A 22,438-nucleotide genomic window follows, 5' to 3' on the forward strand; every position below is an offset into this window, starting at 1 on the left:
GTAGTATCGACGGAGAGATTATTTCTATCTCTTATACCGAAGGAAAAATTTGATGAGCTGTAACAATATTTATTTAGGGATGATGTGGAAGAGGGGGCTTTCAGTGTTAACCTCGCCCGAATAATGACATTATATATCTATAATATTTGATTCGCGATGGTTCCTAACTAAGTCACAAAATTTCAAATGTATAATCGACAAAATTTACCTCAAATTTCCAAAGTAAATGAAATATTTTCTCTGGTGAAATATCTATTAAAATGTCCTTTTAAGGATACATCTTTTCCGCTTGACCGATAATACTTTGCCTTATTTCGAGACTTGATGATTATTTTTTATAGACGCTGGTACAACTTAACATTTTCATGATACCACCGCACCCATGTCGATAAATACCTGAATCTCAAATGTAAAGTTTCACCAATGATGAGATTCCGAAGGAAGATTTTTATATTCGAAATATAAAATAAAATAATAAATATCAAAAAGTTTGAAAACTCTATTCATACTTTTCAAATCAAAATTTTAAGATAACAGCCCTAGTGTCAAACGAGTAATTTTTCCAAGAAAAAGGCGGATTGATCGGGAATGATGCGTCCTCATAAGGTTCTCTTGAATGGACCTCACGGCTTCACTCCAAACGCGAGTACTGCAATAGAGGATTATCCAGTCGGTATTCATATTTGTTTTCACGCACCGCGCACTGTAACTCGTATGCAAAAGTCGCCACATGCGTCGCTGACGGGCAAAGCGATCCGATTGCTAAGGATAGATGAGCTATTATTAGGAATAGGGTGATTTCCTATTTTTTTTATTGCCCTAATCGAAAGATTATTAGTCCTGGAGTACATACTTCGCACTTATTTTAAATGACGATATCTATTTTTCGCGATTAAATGAAAGTGAAAATTTCAAGCGCGCGAAAATGCGACGGCTAAGTATGAATGGTGGGAAAAGCCCGTGTGACGTCATTCTGGTTCCGGCTTCCGCCGATTGAGGCCACCTTGGTACGAGGCTATGAGCGCCGTTACGATTGCTGCTAGCAGGTAGTGCTTGAAATAAAAATAAGGATTATTAATACCCTATCAAACGAAGGAAACTTTCCGACCATTTGCATATTATGAATACACTAATGGTGGGTAATGAATCGCAATCAATGCCTTTAGTTTTCTTTCATGAAGGAAACTACTCTATTCTAAACAAAATATATATTCGTGATCTATCAAATTCATAACTTATCTGTGCTATTCATGTCGAATGTAAATCATCTTCACTATTCGACGATCCTAAGTTTGGTTTGACGCAGTTCTCCACGCAGGAAACCACAGAAATTATTAAAGAAATATAAAAAAATTATTTTCTTTTATAAAATAAAACAAAATATTGAAAAATCATGAATTTTAAACATTTTTCTTTAATAAATGAAGTTTTTTCGATGATGATAATTGTCAAAATTAGTTTAAAACCCATTACTTAGTACCCTGTTTTTCAAAAAAATTTCCCCCACCCCTGGTTTTTGACCCCCCCTTCCCCAAATAAAATTCCTGGCTACGCCACTGGTCATTGTCCATGCCTCACTTTCGTAGAGAAGCAAACACCAAATGTACGCTCTATCGTATCGTAAATATTGCAAAAAAATGGATGGCTCTACACTCATCAATTCGCCCAAAATGGCTGCAAACGCCAAGCTTCCACCGGACGGAACTGGGTCTCCTCTGTCTTGTCCCCATGGTTCCGGAAAACCGTGGTGCGCGAGGGCATTGCTGCACATGCTGGACGCCTGGCTAGTGAATCATCCTCCTTCTCCACCTCCCAGCCCAGGGAGAAAATGGTAATGCATGCGGCCTCCGCCCATGCCCATGTGAATGCGTCGTCGGAGCGAATTGCGATGGTAATATGGGCGGCGGATGGGAGAGCAAAGGGACGGAGGAGATTATGGGAAAGACGCACGGGACGTGATCGTCGCTTCGCTCCATTGCAGCGCACACGGCCGACCGTTTTCGCTCACAGTGCTCGGGCACGGCTCGCCCATCCCGTGAGGCAAACGCACGCTCCTTGCGTCACCCGCGTTCGCCCATGAGAGAGAGAGAGGGACACGGCCGTGCTGGTGAGATTCCCTTGAGCCGGATAGTCTAATACTCTCAGTTCCCGGGCACGTATATTTTTTCCCACGGCATGTTTTTTTCTCACGGTGTTATTGCCTACCTTTGATACAAACCATGCTGTTCTACGGTACTGCTGAGCAACGTACTTGTCTAAAAAGACATTTGGGACACTTAAGAGTGCTGGAGCTGAGGGAGGACAGATGGCATTTTTACTTATTGAAAACTGCTATCACTCAGAATTGTTCTGTAGACATTTCTAAATTCACCTCCGGCCATATTTTAAGCACGTTCACTTGCATTGGAGCGAAAAATAAAACGTAAGGGGTATTTTGGAGTATAAATTGAACCCTAAAACCAAAAAATTATAAATTTGGAAAATTTCTTTAGATATACACATTTCTAAATTTTCTTTCGTTAGTATAACAAGCACTTTCACTTGCTTTGGAGCGAATCATTAAATTTTACGGGTAATTTGGAGTATAAATCGAAAAATTAACGCCCTAAAACCTAATATTTAGAGCCTTTTTGGTGTTATAATAAGGAGACTAACCCAATTGCTGGATTTGTACGGAGTAATTTTAGGGGCTGGAGATTTATACTGGAGAACGATTCGAGTGGGTCATTCTCATTGTGAAAGGTAATCTGCGAAAGTTAAGTCTATCTGATAGGGTGATGCTCTGTTCCCTTTCACGTCAATATTTGCCCACTGGCGCATTTCTTCCTACGCTTCTGCCTTCCTTTGATGCCAAGCTACGCTGCACTTCATCCACACGCAATGCAGGAGTCAATTACATGCACAAAGAGCTGACAGTATAGGGTTATCTCAGTCCAATCAATTCAGATCTTTAATCTGCCCTGGGGCCAAAACTACTTCAATAAAATCCCCAGCATATTACCTCATGGAACCATACGACGAACCATAATTTACGACTTGAACTGATAATGTCACAGCAACACTCTTTGCCAAAAGAAATTTTTTTATAAAAACAATACTTTTTTAATTGTAAGTGCACTTTGAATTTTTGAGATTCATAACTAAGCATTACAAAACCAATCTCTCAAAACTTTCCCAAATATGACGTTTTAGCCATTGAAGTTATTTTTTTATTAAATGAAGCAGAAACTTACGCGTGCCTCATGCTTCATAGAAGAGTAAGTTAGGAAAATCAACGAGTCAATTGAACGAGTCAACGAATCAACGAGTTTAAACCATTTGGAAATAAAACTGTCTCAGATAGAGACACCTTTTTATCTTCTGAAACAAAAAACGGTGATGTTAAATTAGAAGAAGAGAATTTACGGAGCCCATGAAGAAATAATGGAAATCATTTTTGAAAGAAGTACGATCAGGAGTACGAACAGAACTGGGTGAAAAAATTAAATTCCCTCCTCCGTAATTTGTAGTACCTAGATCTGAGGACACTTGTTCCTCTTAGGAAACCTGAATTCAGCGTTAGGCAGTTCCGTGCAAAGATGAGCAAGGGCAAAACGTTATACTTGGCGGACGGCGAGCAAAGTAGGTATCAAGTATCCACATTGGTTCGGACAGGGGTTCCTAAAAATAAACCTCTAATTTAACTTGTTCCCTACTTCTGGAGATGAGAATTAATTTTTTTAGACACACTGAAGTATATTCGTATATCGGTAGCCGTGATTTACTCATTGTTACTCGATACAGAGTGGAATCGTGAATATGAATAAAATCAACCACTGAGAAATTAACGGGAGAAGGGTAACAATTTTGTGGAACAGTTCTTGTAGTACTGAGAGAAGTAAAAATTCAACTTGGCAGTTTCTACTTGTATGTGATAGAGTTACATATAGTTTTGACATCACGAGTATAAATGGTAATGACGCTGCATCGAAATTAAAATGTATAAAATTAAGTGAATATTTAAATGTTGAGCTCTTTCACTATGTGATTTTTATTAATAGAATTATTGAGCGTATAGCGATATGTTCAGGTTGTTTTCTTGAATGATGTGATAGATATATTTATTAAAGATAGGCGTACAAATAACTTGAAATTCATTAACGGATTAATATTGCAGATAGAAAGTATAGGTGCTGAAAAAAATCGTCAGGATTAAAAATACTTCCTTATTTAGCTTATTCGTACAGGTTATGAGCAGTAGAAGTACCGCACGAGACAAAAATCTCCTAGGAAATTTGCCTAAGTCAAAATTTCCACCTTTGAAAATTACGAATGGGTATGCGGCGGTTTTATAGTTCTATGAGACAAAATGAAAATTTAAATAAATAGATATAAGAAAAATAAATTAAATGATGGCCTGAAAATGATGAGAAATATTAGTGAGATCCGCTTGACTTTGATGAGATAAATTAAATTTTAATTTTCATAAAATATACGTTCTTGTCACCTATTTTGTTGATACAGCAAGGAGCAAAAAGTGTGGATGACAATGATGTATGGAGGTATTTCTCGATCTTGGATACTTAGAATGAATTAATTCCACCAATAGACACATCATATTTGTGATTTCCCGAGCATTACCAATATGTATATACCCGATATTAATTTTCAGAAAAACTGTGCCTACTTATTGGTCAATATCGGTCATGGCGATCTGTCACCTGCGGCCAAACAACAAGACAAAACTAACCTTTAACATGCATTATAACTGTAATGACTGATCGTAAATAAGAAATATGGAGAGCTATACGAGAATTTTATTCCTTTCAATTGAACTTAACATTGCTACCTGCCTCCTATAAATTTTACTACACAAAATACGGTCGGAGAAGCTTCATTAATTACCTTTAACATAAAAAAATCTGTAAAATCGGGACCTCCTGGTGGAAAATGGTGAAAAAACTTTATAAAAATCCAAACCGTCCATATTCTATTAGAAGTAACTGAACCAATTAATTCCATTACCTATATAGTAGCAGAATAAGTATAGACGCGGCGAATGCCAACAGTAAAAGAGTCATCTGTAAAACGCCGCGGAAAAATAAGAGTCAACTTAGCTAATTATCTAATTTTTCTTTAAGGCGCCAGTGAGAAGATTGTGGCCTCATCCACCTCGGGGGGTCAAGATAAAATTAAACCGTAGTTACCCATAACCATCCCAACAATGACGTGTCTAATACGAGCATAACATGCGCTTAGGCGCCACATTTTACTGGCTACAATCCACGTTATTAGCCTTCGTGACGGGGCAAGAAATGTTCCATTCTCCACGGGCAGTAAAAGGCGAACAGGAGGAAGAGCAGCACTTGGAAACTTCGAGTAACACTCTCCCTCCGCTCCTCCGACGCTTCTCTGACCCATCCCCCTTTCGGGTTGCTGACCCCCCTGGCGATTCTTGCCCAGTGATGTCACCTCTCCGGTCCCGAAGGCGGCAAAGGTCAAGGATGTGGCTGTCGCGGTCCCCCTCTTGCTCGAGAGAGGAAGGAAATTCCGAAACGAGTTTGCGAGGAACTCGCGCAGGTCCCAGGAGAGGAAATGACTGTCAACAAGGAGTTCCGGCTCCCGCGAGAACTGACATGATGTCACAACTTAAATCAATTGCCTATCTCAGGCTTTGGCCTCAGAGGTCTCCGAGGTGAGGTAAAGTGACGAAGTTCCTCAGTGACCGCCCTTGACTCGGGTCAATGGCAACAAATGGAAGCAGCAACCTAAGAATTTAGTAGGTAACTCGAAGAAAACTCAACACCCTAACGGATGGGCTTTATGTTATCAAGGGCGTATAGAAGAATGTTTTCAGGGTGCCTAAAACTTCAGCTTGTGTGACCAGCAAATACTTACATTTTTACAGCTGCCTGAGTCAATGCCCTCCTACAAAATATTTGATGAGTTATAGTGATTGGTACTTAATGATTTCTGAATGGATCATTAAATATTTGCAGACCCATGAAATACTGCCTCTGTTGGGTGAGCAATCTATGCAAAACCTACATTCGTTACAAATCCTTCGTAAGGGGTATGCCCATTTGATTTACTCCTCTGCAAATGCGTCCTGACAAGATAAACGATTACTCAGACACAGGGCACCGACTCAAAGCAAAAAACAATCTGAGACACTGCCCAAGTAATGTTGAACGATTCCATAATTGAAGCGTCCCCAGTACTATAGCACTTGGCCATTTGCGCTCACCATGAGAGAAGTATAGTTTTTCTTCGAGTCGAATTAGTCTCACGTATTCACAGAAAACTCTGTACTCGTAATGAAAATATCCACCATCAAAGTAATTGCGTTGACGAATAAAAAATTCTCAGACCAATACCTACATCCAGTAAAAAAATCCTTCCGAATTCATCCATAAAAAATAACACCTGTAGTATTACAATCCATTTTCGGGTTTACGTCTGCGTGTTTGATATTTAACTTTCGACGTTTCGTTCCTCCTACTGGGAACGTCGTCGAACCAGTAGAAGGAACGTAACGTCGAGTTTAAATATTAAGCACGCAGGTGTACACCCGAAAATGGATTGTAATAGTGCATCTAATCACTGTGGAAACCTAAAATCCAAAACATGACACCTGTAGCTTTGACACTCTATAAACCGTAGCAATTGACTATCCGTGCAATTTAGTCATCAGGGCTGGAACTATCCAAGCGATTGCAAATGGATATAGAGTAAAACAAGATACTTACTAGACACCAGGCTATCGTCAGGGAAGAAGTCACCAGCTGCCGAAGTCCTCCACCACGTACCGCCTGAGCACTCACTTAAGCAAATGCAACGATGAACTGGCTTACTTTCGAGGAATAATGAATCTAGGTTCGGCAGATGGCAGCATGAAAGAATAGACCCGGCTCACATAAAGGTGGGGCAAGTAAAATAGAGGAGGAGTGACGATGACATTTTGACTGAGCCGCAGACACAGAGGGAATAGGAGCTCACGTGAACCCGCATAGTCAAATCGATTTCGTGTTCCAGAGAGCGAAGGGATAGTTACACAACGTAAACAAACCATGAAATGGTGCGTGGCGTAATAACAGATATTTTATAGCTTCAAACTACAGTTGTGTATTTTAGCGTATTATCAAACCGCAGAAAATACATGGGGATGAGAATGTCAAGATGATCACTTTCTTGTAATTATGTGCATTAAATTTTAAAGCATGCGGTCGACAGAGTGAAATGGTATATGAATCATCACTTTCACTGCAATCTCAGTGCTGGGGAATGCATAGGCTTCGGGAGTCACTTTATACAGAAAGATATCACGCGATGAAGATGTAAATTTTCAAGTCCTGTTGTGCAATCATATTTCGGAGCAATCATGTCTTTTAAGCTACCATTTGCAAAAAAAATTCTATTTCTTACCCATGACATCAAATTTTAAGCACCTTTTATTTGAGCTGGAAACAACTTCCAGAGTTTTATTGCAGAAAAAATAATTCGTTGACAATATGTTCAGCAACAAATGAATCATTACATCAAAATATTCACAGGATGCATGCAAAACCATTAAATAATACTCGGAAAAATTATGTTAAATTATTTATTTATATAAATGTAGTGTTATGCGTACAAAAGACATTTTTAGGCAAATGTATCAAAACTTTGATTTACAAGCACATTCCGTTCTCTTCAAATTATGATAAGAAATTTCGTATAAAATTAACAAGAGTTAAAGGTAAAAATTATTCCGGATATCTCTTTTAATACAACAATCTTTACATACTAGACACAATTTAGCGAAGTAGCACACTTCTCTATTTTATTTTAAGCGTTTTACTCTTTAAATCAAATACCTCTTTTCTCTCTCTACTCCTGATAACACTCGCTAAAATAGAAAACTTTTTGATGCAGGAAAATTCTCATATAATCATAATGACTATTTCATTAAATCGTCTTTGATTGATGACATTTTGAAGAGGATCGCAGGAGAAGATGGCGATATAATTTGCACTGACATTTTACAGTCATCAATTTGCAATCTTTTCCGCAAAATTGACTGATCACGCCTTCTGATTGATTGTCCACAAGAAATCAAGATCTCCATTCTCACCCTTTCGGCAGTTTCTCTTCATGTAGGGCTCTGGAGTTCTTTTGAGGGAGGGGCCCAACTCAGATATACAGGGAGTTACATGCGAAAAAGCACATGGACCCACACACCAATGATTGCAAAATAACAAACACATTACACCGTGTGGAGGGACAATTGAAGATCTACAGCTTCTGATAAATGGTCATGAAACTGGGAATATAGCAAAATTTGGGCTGGAGACAATTTACAATGCGCCACTTCCTTTAAAAACTCTCGTCTACTGCCTGTGAGCACATCAAAGGCGTGAATTTTATTCTCACAGGCTCTCAGATTCTCGCGTGGACCCCCCACTATACCATTACAAACACTCGCACCATACCCTGAATTCCATTTATCGAATCGGAAATTGGTACCTTTATAAGTACTAAATTGATCGAAAAATATTCACTTAGGACGTATGGCTGGTGTTAAAAAAGAAGTCACAAAAACTTTTTCCTGCGGTATCGTCCTCTAAATTTCTAATAACGGATGGAAAACCATCGTGAGGTGAATGATTACGAAACAATTTTGGAAATACATAAACGCATGGGCCGCCCAGTCGTTTCACAATAAAGTTTTTTTTACACCGAGAAGCAAACGTGATCAGTTCTCTCAAGGCAGGAGCCTGTGATAGTACTTCTTGCTCCCGTTGATTACATAAAACCCATGAGGTTTCCCGTTGCCCTGGAAGAATGACTTCTGCTCTGCTGTGTGATGCTCGAGGTCCCTTGAACCAGACGGTGAGGGCTCTCCCTTCGTACCCTTACGGGAATAATACGACGTGACCGGGAAAGCCGTCGCAGAGTGCGATGAAAGGGGTTTTCTGTGGTATGGTTTCCTGTGGTGGCTTCCTGGTACCCTTGGCCTCAGCGGGGGAACCGCCATGGGGTGAACCCTACCCCTCACGGTCTTCACCACGTGGAACACGTCGCTCTCGATCAAGGGAAACGCTGTCGTGGACGTAGAAGAGGTTGCTGTCGGTGAAGGAGCCGTTGGAGACTCGCCTGTGGGCTTGCTTTTCGGATGTGATTTGTGCGCGATTGCATGCGCGGACTGTGTCGCCCCCGACTTGGTCCCATACACCTTCTTCCAGCCCCTCTTGCCCTCATCCTCACCCCTAAGGATCGGAAGATTCCAATGATACACAGGGCCTGGCTTGCCGTTGGTCTGGAAGCTGAGGGGAAGCCTTCGGACGGTGTGGTGTCGGTGGTGGGTCGTTGCGGAGGCGTCGTGGTCGTACGGAAGGGGTCGGATGTTGATGATCTGCGAGGGTCCGTCGTCGTTGGTTCGGGCGGATATTGCCTCGTTCTCCTCCTGCCGGTGATGGTGGTGGTGGTGCTTGCGGATGGTGGCTCCGTACCTTGCACTGGTCTCATCTTCAGCCTCCGGGTGTCCGTGAAGGAACGGGGAGTAGTACTGGTGAATGGGTGGTAGACGGACGTAGTACATGTCCGACTCCCCCTCGTCGCTGCTCCTCCTCTTTCCGCCGCCTCCCTTCTTCACCTTCACGGGGATGCGGGGGTATCCGCTCCCGGAGTGGTCCTCGTCGGTCGCCGCGGAGTCCCTCCAAGACTCGGAGGTGTAGGCAGCGCCCATGCGGGCGTCCTCGCCCTCCCAGCGGGACAGTCCGAACTTGGTGAGCAGGGCGTGGTTGGGGGACTTCTTCTTCCCGGTCGGCTTCCTCTGCTTGAGGCTCTTCCGGCCCTGCACCAGGGGGGGAGCGTGGGATGTGACGGAGAGGACGGCGGCGATCGTGGATGTTTCCTTGGCGGGCGTCGCGGTTACGGACGCCGGGGGAGTCGGCAGGGTGGCGGCGGCGATGCCTTTGGCCGGGGACTCCTTGGGCAGGGCGGCGGCATCGGCGGCCGCCAGGGCGAATGCCAAGAGAATCAGCGAGATTGCCATCCTCGGGAATCTGGAAAATAAGAAAAGAAAACGAAAAATTATTAAAAACTTATTCGGGCAGCGTATCACGGATAATTTACACCTTGATCAATAACGTAATAATCAATTTTGAATTTGGACCCTCAAGTTTCGCGATCATTTATGCAGTTACTCAGTCATAATCCATGTATTTAAAATTATGCAGTTTTGGCGTCCAAATATGTAGAATAATACTAACTGTTCAAACGAAAATTGAAGAAATAATTACGAGTAGACAGTAAGAGAGGATTTTACATTAACTCATCTTTTAGCTATTTATTCTAATTTCCATGAATTATTATTTAACAGATATCGATTAAGCATGGGAGAACTACGAATACACAACTTATCAACAGTTACTATATTTTATGCTTTTAAAATGTGCTTTATTTGATGTGCTGTTTGATGCTGGAATACATTTTAGCCAGCTTGCGGGGTGTTATGTAGATGTAGATGAATTATTTATCCTTTTTCCTACCTCCTAGTCCTGAAAATGTATGGGGTTTCATTACAAGGTATATAAAATAGGCCTAGATGAATAGCACTCTTGGCCCCATTCACATGATCAATAAAATGGGCACGGAATTTTTCGAATGAATATTCTGTTGCTGCCTCCACTTACGAAAGCTTAAATCATTAAAATGCATCAAATTAATTACATGGAGAAAATATATATTTCAAAATGGCAACAAGTAATACACTTCATTTTCCAGCACGAAAATATATGGTACGGATGCTCAACCGCTGGAGTTGATAATTCATTACACCAAGCAAAAAAACAGACATCATTGAAAAGATTAGTATAAATAATCCATCATAACAGCTTATTGAATAGCATGGACATAAGCTGAAACTGCATAGAAAATTGGACAGATTAACAATTTCCCCACTCAGATGTATCACCTTTTATGTGAAGATAATTAATTAATGGCCTCTTAATTTATGCCGCTATTTCCCTTCTGGTTACTACAAGCCTAAGGTCTTCGAGAGACAAATCGTTATCCTAACTTCACTTCCTCTCAACATGATGTATGAGGTGATACGGAATTGGGCAGATTTGACTCACTCATATGCGAGGATCTTAGCGTGGCAGGACACTCACATTAGGGCCGATCATTAAGAGGAAGCCAAGCAAGCCTCGGAGCCCCGCCCGTCATCACACGAGTTCCCTGCCCACTGACCTCCAACGCCCCTCCAGCGCCGTCCCTAGCGGGGGCATTTGTTTGCCTTGGGTGCAAGGGATTCCGACCACCGATGTTGGAACGAAAAATAACATCGGGTTAATGAATGGTTCTCGAGATGCACAAGCATACCTTTCCCATTCTTCACAGCGATACCGTTAATTTGCGCCCGCGGTAAGAGTGCTGAACGAAAAAAATTATAAAAGAGGTCAAAACGAAACCACCAGAGCCTAAGGTGTAAGATCCCGGGCAAAAAGAATTAACACCACTATCATTCCCCCCTCACTCCGCTTACTTAATAGGAGCCTAATTTCGAATTGTGCACGCTCGAAGGATTTACTTCCGCGAGTTAAACCGAGTGAAACACTGAAGTTCGAATGTTCATGCCACAGTGCTTTCTAACTGCTCGCAAGGGAAGAACCGCAACTTGAATAAACCTCATTTTGTAGTAATTGAGGAAGTAGAACTCCCGGGATTCTTCAAATAATCCATGATTCACTCTCGCGAATTGCAAGATGTGTAACGTCAGGCTGGTAAGGATCTCTGTCCAAGGAATAGAGAATTGGACCGAGAAGAGCAAAAAGATAATAGATAAGATTGTGAGACTAGGATATGGGCGGCATGAAAAGAATGGAATGGACGGTATGATAAGCTTTCGTGGCTGCCACCGCGTCAGGTATTAGACGATCGACTCGGAAATCGTCTCCAGGGCTGATAGTGCATAATAAGCCCTGAGGATGATGGCCGAGTTGGTGATCAAAACGTGAATGGGCACCGTTCGAGTTCCTGATCCGAAGGTAGTTCACAGATATCTTCACAAAGGTTTTGAGAAATTTTCGAAGAATCGGAGCTTACGTAATAAACTCTTAGTAATTAACTAATCACTATTTTATGCAGTTGGAAAATGAAAAATGCTGGTGATAAATATCTCACTAAATGCTAGGTAAATTATACTGCATATATATATTATGTTTAATAATATTCATATAATATACAGGTATATTATATACATTATTTAGTTACTAATATAGAATAACATAAAATATATATTAATTACACAAAATTAATTAGGAAGAGGGCCAAAAATACTCAATTATAGCTGTTTTGTGTTATTAGTTACTTATTGGAGAAGAGAGGCTTTGTAACGAGCTATTTTTGTAAGTTGTCCAAAAAACATCAACTTTAAAATTTATCATCTTATATGTTTGACGCATTAGCCTCTAGTTTAAATATAAAAATACAGTTATCCAATATTTTCATTGTATGTTATATGATTCTTAAAAAAACTTCAAATAAACGGTAATCGAAAGAGGTTTCTAATAATGAATTGGAACTATGATAAAGACTAAGGAGGCTGTTTTAGCTTAGCCCTAATTTCATATTTTTTTCTAGGAAAACTGAAAAAAATTCAAACTATGAGGAGCAGGCACAGTTTTAAGCGAATGGTTAATCACCTCAAAACATCGGCAAAAACTCGTGACCTAATGGTAGACACGCTAAATCAGCACGGAAGCAGCAGCCAAAACATTTGGATAAAAAGCTGAAACCGTTATCATCTCTCTCCTAATAATTAAGATTGTTTGATTAAGATGACGGAAGGTGAGAAACGGGAAATGGATTCAGAAATTTTAGTCACGCCAACTGAGCTCCGATGGGATCCTTGCGGACGCGAATCTTACGTAAAGATCATATTAAGCGATAACTTATATTGAATTTTAAAATTTTTACCAAGAAAAGAATTTATTTAATATTAATATCTCGCTATCTTCGTGAAATGAAATAATGAATTTCAAATAAAAAAATATCCTTCTCGTAAAAATTAAGACAATTAAATTCTACAAATAAGTGGAAATGATTTAGAAAGTTATAAGTTCCATCATTCTTTGGGTTAAAAGGGAAGCTCTAATTTGCCTTTCTTACTTTAAAAAATTCGTTATTTAAACACCATCTGTCTGTCCATAGAGGATGAGTGTCTTCAATCGCTACGATTTCATTTTTAAGAACAAATTACTATCAGTGGAAAATTATTCCAAGTCTCGCTATAACTCACTTGAGTAATTTAAGGTCTTCAACGAAGAAAAACTTAATGAGACTTTTTGTCAGCAAAATAAGACTTCCTAAAATTTCAACAAAAGTATCAGAACAGAGTGCAAGTCCAAAGTGATATATTTATGCTCTCGAGCTGTACTCCGCGTCTACTAATGAAATATTCCGGACAGAAACGTTGCCGATCCCGGAAGGGAAACATTTTTATTCCCAGTAACCCGCGGATGATTTCAGAGGGAATTATTTATGTCAAAAGACAAATGAGGTACTGATCATAGTTGAAGCAAAGAATAAATTATTTGACGTCCTTGCTTGGTGAAAAATCACATTATAAATGACATATGATAGCTAGGTTTATACTAGATCTGATAAATAATTGGAAGAAGAAATGGGGTGGTCGAAAAACCAACACTGTTATATAAAGCTAAGGTTTCAAACCAAGCAAATTTACGATAGGTTATGTATTATTTTTAAGCATCTTTTGCAGTAAGCATCGTCACGTGGATAACATATACGTCAATTAAAAAGAAAAAAATGGCCTTTTTCTGGTCCCATTACTATGTGACGCTAAAGAGGAACAAAATTAAAAATTAAGGTTTTCTAGTCATCAATACCAGTGCGCAGCAAATTTTAATCGGCTTTCACTGATGAAAATAAGTTTGGAAAATTTCCAGCGCATCAGTCATCCCACGCATCCACTAATTCAGATGGAAAACACGAAGCCGAGAGCATTCGGCAGCTTTTGAAATCGGTCACGATTCAAATTCATAAATTACCCCAGATAGATTTCCCGATGAATGATTCCTCATTGGAAAATTTGCTTCGGTTTGTGATTAAAATGCTTCATGAAACAACTAAAGTAGAATTGTAAATTTTAGATTTTGTTTTCTTCAAATTGATGAAGCAGAAAAATTCATCACTGCACATCAAATAATGAGCCTGACGTGATAATTGGATATTCGAATCTTTGGGAGAAAGTCATAGTTTATTGACTGTAATGCTGTTAGCACCTGAATTACATTAAAAACACATCTGCATTGAATTTCGTTCTAGTGATTTTAACACTGCATTTCAATCTCACGAGGAATTAATTCGTTACTAAAATTGAAATATCGATACTCCGTTTTTAGCAGACAGCGGATGATAAGTTATGCATATTTTTAGCATGATAATATTAAGAAAACTAAATTCAGAAATCAACGGAGTTAAAAGAAATTTATTCGCAGAACAAGAGATGCATCAAAAAAGGTGTTTCCAGTAATTTTGTGATAACCTGAGGAAGTATTTTGAACGGAAAATACCCCAACATATCTTTAAATATGTTAGATAATTTCATACTACTTTTTTCACGCAGGCTTTTTCCAGATTTATAACTACAATAATATTTACAAACATCGAGGTAGGAATCTATGCATTTCAGCCGTGATACTCAAGTGAGGTATTTTGGAGGCCATATAGAGTGGATGAGATGGCTTAATTAATTTTTAATAGTGAGTCAACCCGCATAGCCTTATCGCTTCATTATAAATTTTTTCTTCAATTGAGTCAAATGCACTCATAATAGTGTGCACCTATCAATGCGGGCGTGAGCCATTTGACATGTACACAGGCTGACAGCTTGCTTAAACTTGGGTCGATAGAGTGAATTTTAATGCGCCAGTTTAAGATATTTTTTTATGATAGTCCACAAGTTGGCGAAAGCGGAATTATAGGCAAAATCGCTCGACGCGAGGTCAGGAGGCTTTTGCTCCACTCGAGGTGTTGACAATTTTTTTTTCTTTAGCACAATGTCACACTTCCTGTACCTTAGTGGATGCTGTGCAAAATTCACCTACGGCTAGTTTTTGGAAGTAATAAAAAAATCCGGCAAAGCGCAGAAAGGTTTTTCCATAAGGATCGCTCGAGAATTCAACTAAACTCTACGCAGCAAATTTTCAAGTAGTGATGATGGTGATACGAAACGCTTGGCAACCAAGGAGTAATTTTTTTTCCTGGGCACAATGTCATACATACATACATAATATTATTTGCCGGCCTCGGTGGCGGCGGGGTAACGTTCTCGCCTGCCAAACAAGAGGTCGCGGGTTCGAGTCCCGCCTGGGTAGGTTTCACCGGTCCAGGGCATGGTCGTTTGTGACCGTTTACTCGTTACATTTGTTGAACACCCCGGTGTAAATTGGCCAATAAGAGCTGTATCCGGTGGTTTGAGAATAAAATAAAAAAATACAAGAAAAGGCTTAAGCATAATAAACTCAAAACTGGGTCGGTGGAATAAAGTGAAACGTGGAAATTTGCCAGTCCTTTTTGTGATAGAAACAGTCACACATTTCCTCAAGTGAATGCCTGAAAACTTATTTACTAGGGATGTGCGAGTACTCAAAAATTCGAGTCGAGTTGAATAGTTTCGGTGACAGAGCTGTCGAGGCCAGTTAATTCAGAAATCTGCCGACAGGTAGCGATATCATGAAACTCACGTAATAATATCGTTCTTAAAGTCAAGAAGTCGTCCTAATGTCATAGCCTCTGAGTTTCAGCTTTTGTTTTTTTGTTTATTTAGCAGTGAAACACTATAGTAATCAACGTGGGCGCCGAATACCTTTTCGTCAGCCGTCGCCGCCCACCGTCTTCCGACCCGGTGGCGTGTAAATATCAAATATTGCATGATTTATTTACGTGTATAATATTTATTATAAATGTATAAATGCCTTTGGTGAGGGCTCTTATGGGAAGTTTGGATACATACATTAATTAAATTGACATATTAATAGGGGTAAATTAATTTCAATGTGCTTATGGGACTGTTTACTGACACATTTATTTTCACTCCTCTCCTAATTGTGGCTCAGTTATCATCAACGTTCCTCATTATCTTTTCCTTTTTAGATCAAGCTAAGCATTCCCAATAGAAAATTCACAAGAGGATCGGAAAAATGAGAATTTGTTGGAGAATGCATTGCTGTATTGCCTAGTTCAGGAATTGCCGCACTCGACATGATTCTTAACCCGAGATCAAGAGGTACTACTCGCATATTTCCAATTATTTCCCATTTTGTCTTATTGGGACCAAAAATCTAATGTTACTGACGAAGGTAGACTTATTGGCCAAAGAGGAACGGATTGGTCTGGTGGCTAGAGTGTTGGCTTTCCTCTCTGGGCGTCCGGATCACGGCAGTGGTTGAGATATTTTTCTGTATCGTTGGCAACGTGCTTTGAGGAGGGCACTTCAAGCACAGCACTCCGTTTGCAGCATGGAACGTTGAGTTTTGGACCCCATGGCGCCTTTCTTAAACCTTAATCTTCCTGGCAGTCCCAAAAGGGACCACCTAAAGTTTTCGTTTATGGCCTTGCGGACCCTTTGGGGACCACTGAGACACATTTTAATATAAGACACGGTCTCAGGCATTATTTTGTGATTTTGTGGAATTGCTTCATTATAGAATAAAATAAAATAACTTTGTTTTATTCCACACTTTATTTTAAATAGCACGACGGTTTCAGCATCTAATGCTATCATCAGGTGATAGCATTGGAAACACTATGGTAATCGCCCGGGTTTCAGCATCTAATGCTATCATCAGGTGATAGCATTGGAAACACTATGGTAATCGCCCGGGTTTCAGCATCTAATGCTGAAAGCCGGGTCGTGCTATTTAAAATAAAGTGTGGAATAAAACTAAGTTATTTTACTTTATTCTATACTGAGACACACTTCGTTTAAAATCAGCTTATAATGAGTTTCATCGCTCGAGAGTTTACTGTAGAGCTGCTTATATTTTGAACCTATGCTATTTCAATGCCCGGCCATGCAGAGATACATTTGGGATTTAAAGCCGTCCTTTAAAGGCTAACTCCGGCGTCAGATTTATCTCCACCCTTACTCATTCTTGATTTCGCAAATGACCTCAGCTACCACTCTCCTCCTCCAAATACCTTACCATACGACCCTATTGGCCAAAGCGATCGACGCACATCCCGGAGGCACAAGCGAACGCACTCTTCCGCACGCGGGCGTACTACTACTACTGCGAGGATTGGGTGCTATGGAGACGCACGAGGGTAGTTTGTGAGGGTAAGGGAGGAAAGGTATGGGCATGCGACAAGCAAGCGAGAGGGGTCGAGAGTGGACGAGGAAGGAGGCAATCATGTGGAGTGCAATAAGGGGTGTAGGGAGGAGGAAGTCTCGGCTGGGGAGACGGCTCGTTTCGCGTATGGTAATTAGGAGAGTGGAGTGCGGGGACTGAGGGAGGAGATGAGGGTGGCCAAGAAGAGCACGAGACGCAGGAGGGAAGAGGGAGAATTAGCAAGCGGAAGGACACTCGTGTTCCGCAGCGCGATGGTCGGTCCCCGTGAGGAGGATGTGCAAAATCTCCACGGCAATGGAATAATTGAGGATTCGACGGGCAGTGGTATGAAGAGAGGGAAGAAAAGAAACGCTCATTGCATTCGTAAGATTGGACTCGAAAACAAAAACAGGAAGTCATAAGGAATTATCGGCGTGTACGTATCTGAAATGAAATAAATGAAAAGATATTTTTAGCAGCTACTTACGACTGTATTGGTCAGAATCACTCGAATAAACGACTCTAATTGGGGTTTTCCTTTGAAACATAATAAAATACAATACCTCCTTTAGTCCCATAGTTGATGATGATAAAGAAAACTCGGCACATACGTGTCTATGATGCTAAATTTCCTAATTGTAGCTCATTCATAACGTGGATTGCTAGAAATAATCAACTATTGATTAAAAGATATTATAAAAATTAAAGATTATTTTGTTTTCACACATCAAAAAAGGCTTTATTACTGTTTACTTTACTCCAAAAATCATTTTATGTTTTCATGAGTTGTCAAGTAGGTTCCGAGTTCAATATGAGGCATACGTAACTTTTAACCAGATTGAATTTTTGTGAAAAGTTTATTGAATTTAGTTACATAATTGATTAGTATTTAATAGATGGTAGGAGTGAAATATAATCTGAATCTTGATTACGGTATAATTTATTGGAGGATAACATTAATGAGATGCATGTAATAAACCTAACCTTCCCGAAAATGAACGAAATGGAAAAAATTGTAAGAAGTTACTTGCAGCTGAAACCACCAAAATCACATGAACAAACGACTATTCCTGGAGTTCTCCTTTGAAAAATAATGAAGTACAGTACTTCCAAGTCTTTTAGTTAGAGATAAAGTTATAGACACGGAAATTTCCGTAATGTATATCTAGGAAGTAGGTGAACTCTTAATGACAAATGAATCAGTGGTAAGTTGATCGCGATCATAAATATTGTTTGCAGGATTCCCCACTCCGCGATTCCATTGATTCCCGCCGTTTGCCGTAAATAGTGGCGTTCCAGTTGCTAGGATACTTGTCAATATACGTATTAGGCCGCAAGAGACACGCTGCTCGGCGAATGTAATCGTTTATTGCTCAAAAATTAAGCTCATGTCAACTATATACAAGCCTAATTTTAATAAAAACAATCTTTTAGATAGCTGACATGAGCTTAATTTTTTAGCAATAAACGATTAAACTCGCGCGTAGCTTATCTCTCGCGGGCTAATGCGTATATTGACAAGTATCCTAGCGACTGGAGAACCACTATTTACCTCAACCGGCGGGAATCTATGGAGTCGCGAGAGTGAAGACTAGCGGGGGCCTCCGGTAGCAATATAAACTCCATGACCGCGAAGACCAACTGAAACTAGAGGAGACGCTGTCCCTCGGAATCCACTCCGCCGCCTACATTAACTGTGAAAATGCGATCAAATTCAGCGCAAATTTCACGCTAGTGTTGCGCCGCATCACCTCCAGCAAGGTTTATTGTGGCGCGAAAACGGTAGAATAATCTATCAGTGCTCCCAAGAGAAAATGCGAAGTCATTCTTTTTTTTCCTTGCTCGGCCTCGCAATGAAAAGAGCTTGGGGCACCCATCCTTCCAGAGACAATCCGAAGACCCCCCTCACGTCCACTGCTGTGTGAGAAAAACAAAATAGTTTCTCCATATTTGGGACAAAAGGTCTACAGACGAAGTGAGAGGTTCGCAACCGGAAGTCTAGAGGCCGTTGTGAGAAATGAACGTGCCTCCACAAATGGGAATAAGTCTCATCTCTATCCTCTTCCATGAATGACTGGTCGGTTATTTGGGGAGGCGATCGAAGTCGAGGTAATTCTACCCTTTGAGAAAGAGATGAACCGGTCGGAAAGGGGTGAATCGTTTGGAGATCGAAGAAGGATGAGTGAAACTCGATTAACTTTTTTTTGACACTAAAATCTTAACACCTTTTCGCCCCGTTAACATTTACATTGAACTTGCCCAAGAGACCAGGATCAAGAATTTTCAAGCACGTAGCGAGTTGGGCAAAAGTAAAACCTTCATTCCGATAAACCTCTTTGTAGGCTGAAAATACTTAATTAAGATTGATGCTTAACACACTCTGGAATAGACCAACCACAATAAATAGCCATTAAACATCTAAAACGATAGAAAAATATATCTGTCATTGAAGTCTCGAATCAAAATCATATTTTAATGACTAAATCATTAGATAACGATTTAAATCAGCTAAATTGTGGACCAACCATGCTCAACGTGGATGTTGAGGAAAGGATTTATTAGTATACATATTTATTTCCATGCCTGGTTCTGAGAAACTTTTGTTGGCAATACAAAACTTATTCCACCACGGCTACACTTCAAATTTCTACGAGCAGTCGGAAGCCAGTATCCAGTCGGCCACAGTTTTTCTTTCAGTTTCTTTCGGCCCACCAATATCCTCTTTTCCCACCACACTGTCACACAACCCATCATGCAGTGGCTCATCTGGAGTCTCCATTAGCCACTTTTTATGGCACTCATTATTTCAAGAACTCATTCCAAACACGTCTTCCTCCTCCAACTCGAATGCTGTCCCAGATTAATAACACGGAGCTTCCAAGAAATTCCGGATTAATTTATTTTTTTTCAGCCCAAAACAGTCACTCTAGTTGTACCTTCCATTATATCACCACGTTCCAACGTCATGCTCGCCGCATCAAGCGCCTCGACCTCCCACTTACATTTCCACTCCCCCCTTCGGGACACGCCCTCAGACCTCCCTCAGTGGTAGGGGCACAAAAATCGAAAATCCCTGTTTGGGCAGGCGATTCCCACTTTTAGCCATCATTACGCCACCAAAATTGGCGAGTGGAAGTCGGTGGTTTCGCGGATGTCCAGGTGAGAATGGAAGAGGCGAAAGGAGAGGGAAGATGAAGGAAGAAAAAGAAGAAGCGGCGATGAGAAGGAAGGAGAAGCAGAAAAACAAGAGAAGGGGAGCAGAGAACTAGGAGTGCTGGCGAGGGGTTGTTCAGGTTAAATCCGCGTTGTCTAGCACACTCACTAATTCACATTCCTCTTCTTTGTTCACTGCGCATGTCGCCAATGGAATCTGTTAATCCTCTCCCACCAATGAGATTACCGAATGTTCCGCGCTAAAAACACTGAGGCGTTTTTGTGAATCCAAAGAAGCATAAAAAAATCAAGGTGTTTTGAATATGAATCGAGGGAGTTGGAATGCTGCTTGCGTGTGATGTTTGCCTTTCTGATATATTCAGAAGACGTAGCAATACGCTGGAGCTATTAAATATATATTACATTTTTTTGATTGAAGGAGGGTAACATGAGATATTCCAGATCCAAGTTAAAATTCAATGACCATTGGTTGAGAATTTCATGTAGAAACGGGCTATCTGCACATAAATTAAAATCTCTTTGCACTCCATTTTCAAAAACATATGTTAAATGCTTTATTAATTTTACTAAAAATTATATTTTCAGATATCAAGTGGCGTACTCACTAATACTTCAGAGAACTTCCCTAATTTGGAGTTCATACCTGCAAAACTCTAAAAAAACTGTTATTTTTTCATTTCTTGCAAGAGTCTCTAAAATTGCCAATATGAATGTAATTTGAGAGCATGAGTGAGTTGAAATCACAAAGCTGTATTCGGTTGTTTCATAGTGCGCCGTTCATTCAAGTTTATAAGGCCATCTGTGACAACTGGAATATTAAATGTACTGCACAAAGTATTCATTTTAGAGAAAAAAATGCACTCAAGAATTTTCCGAGAGTAATTCATCAGTTATATACATTATTGTGTGGTTTTAGTGAAATATACCTAGTTTGGAACGTTTTGAGTATAAATTTCCATCGAGAGTACAACTTCGAAGCGGCCATCAAACTGATTACGGTACTTTGGCGGAAATGGATTCTTGGATGGTTCTGGATTCTGACTTACGAATTTAAGTATACCCGGATCAGTCACGCTGACAATTATACAGAGTCACCCTCAACGCAAAAAATGTGTAAAAATTTCACAGAGAAATATAATTTGCCTTTACCGGGATTCGAACTGAATCTCCCAATTTTTTTCCGGAACTTTCCCATATTTCCAGATGTCCTCGGTAGCTTCTGGCAAATGGCATATGGATATCGAAGGATACGGGTTCGAATCCCGGTCAAGGTGAATGATTTTTTTTGTGGAAATTACGCATTATTTCGGATTGATTTCAGCCAAACAGAGAATGTTAACTTCATGGTATCCTTGAGGAAGCGTCCTCTCAATGCCACGTGAAACGGTATTCGCGTCGTTGTTTTGACGTCGAAGGGGCGGCGGAGATTATTTCGGAGAGCAGGTGAGCGAGGGGGTCAGATGGGGGAGGAGTTGGTTTGGGAGTCGGAGGCTGGAATCGGCACAGGTTGATGTGCGGAACGAATTGGGAATGCTAATAGGAGGGGACTGCACCACTCATTTCGGGAATGAGCGGCCCAAGGGACGTGTAGGAGAACGAAGTTCATTCCATTCAGAGCACATAGAAATTTGCACATTCAAACTCTGAACTTTGTCTCAGGAATTCGATTGAATTACTTGAAAAAAATGCAGACCAAAAATATTTTTTAATCTATCCATCAGTAAATTTTATCCATACCTAGCCATCATATACATTATTACCTAAACGAATTAAAGTTTTGTAATTCCTTCACAGCACATGAAAATCTTATTAAATCTTCAGCAAAATTCCGATAGAAGTGACACACGTTTCAGTATTCCAACTTCTAAATTATCACTATTCCTTCTATTTACCCAAGCCCATACAGGAATAATTACGAATTACTAATTTTACATCACTTTACA

The 22,438-nt window shown here is 40.2% G+C and overlaps 1 protein-coding gene across 1 annotated transcript in view; it reads right to left on the minus strand.

The window, feature by feature from the left end:
- Window positions 1-7,568: 7,568 nt before the first annotated feature.
- The window catches only part of LOC124160947, a 141,495-nt gene continuing 126,625 nt past the window's right edge, over window positions 7,569-22,438 (minus strand). Inside the window, exon 2 of the mRNA XM_046537088.1 lies at window positions 7,569-10,025. Coding sequence (XP_046393044.1) covers window positions 8,723-10,025 — 1,303 coding nt within the window. The 3' untranslated portion in view covers window positions 7,569-8,722. The remainder of the gene's footprint in view (window positions 10,026-22,438) is intronic.

This window comes from Ischnura elegans, chromosome 1 (assembly GCF_921293095.1).
Source record: "Ischnura elegans chromosome 1, ioIscEleg1.1, whole genome shotgun sequence".
NCBI classification, from domain to species: domain Eukaryota; kingdom Metazoa; phylum Arthropoda; class Insecta; order Odonata; family Coenagrionidae; genus Ischnura; species Ischnura elegans.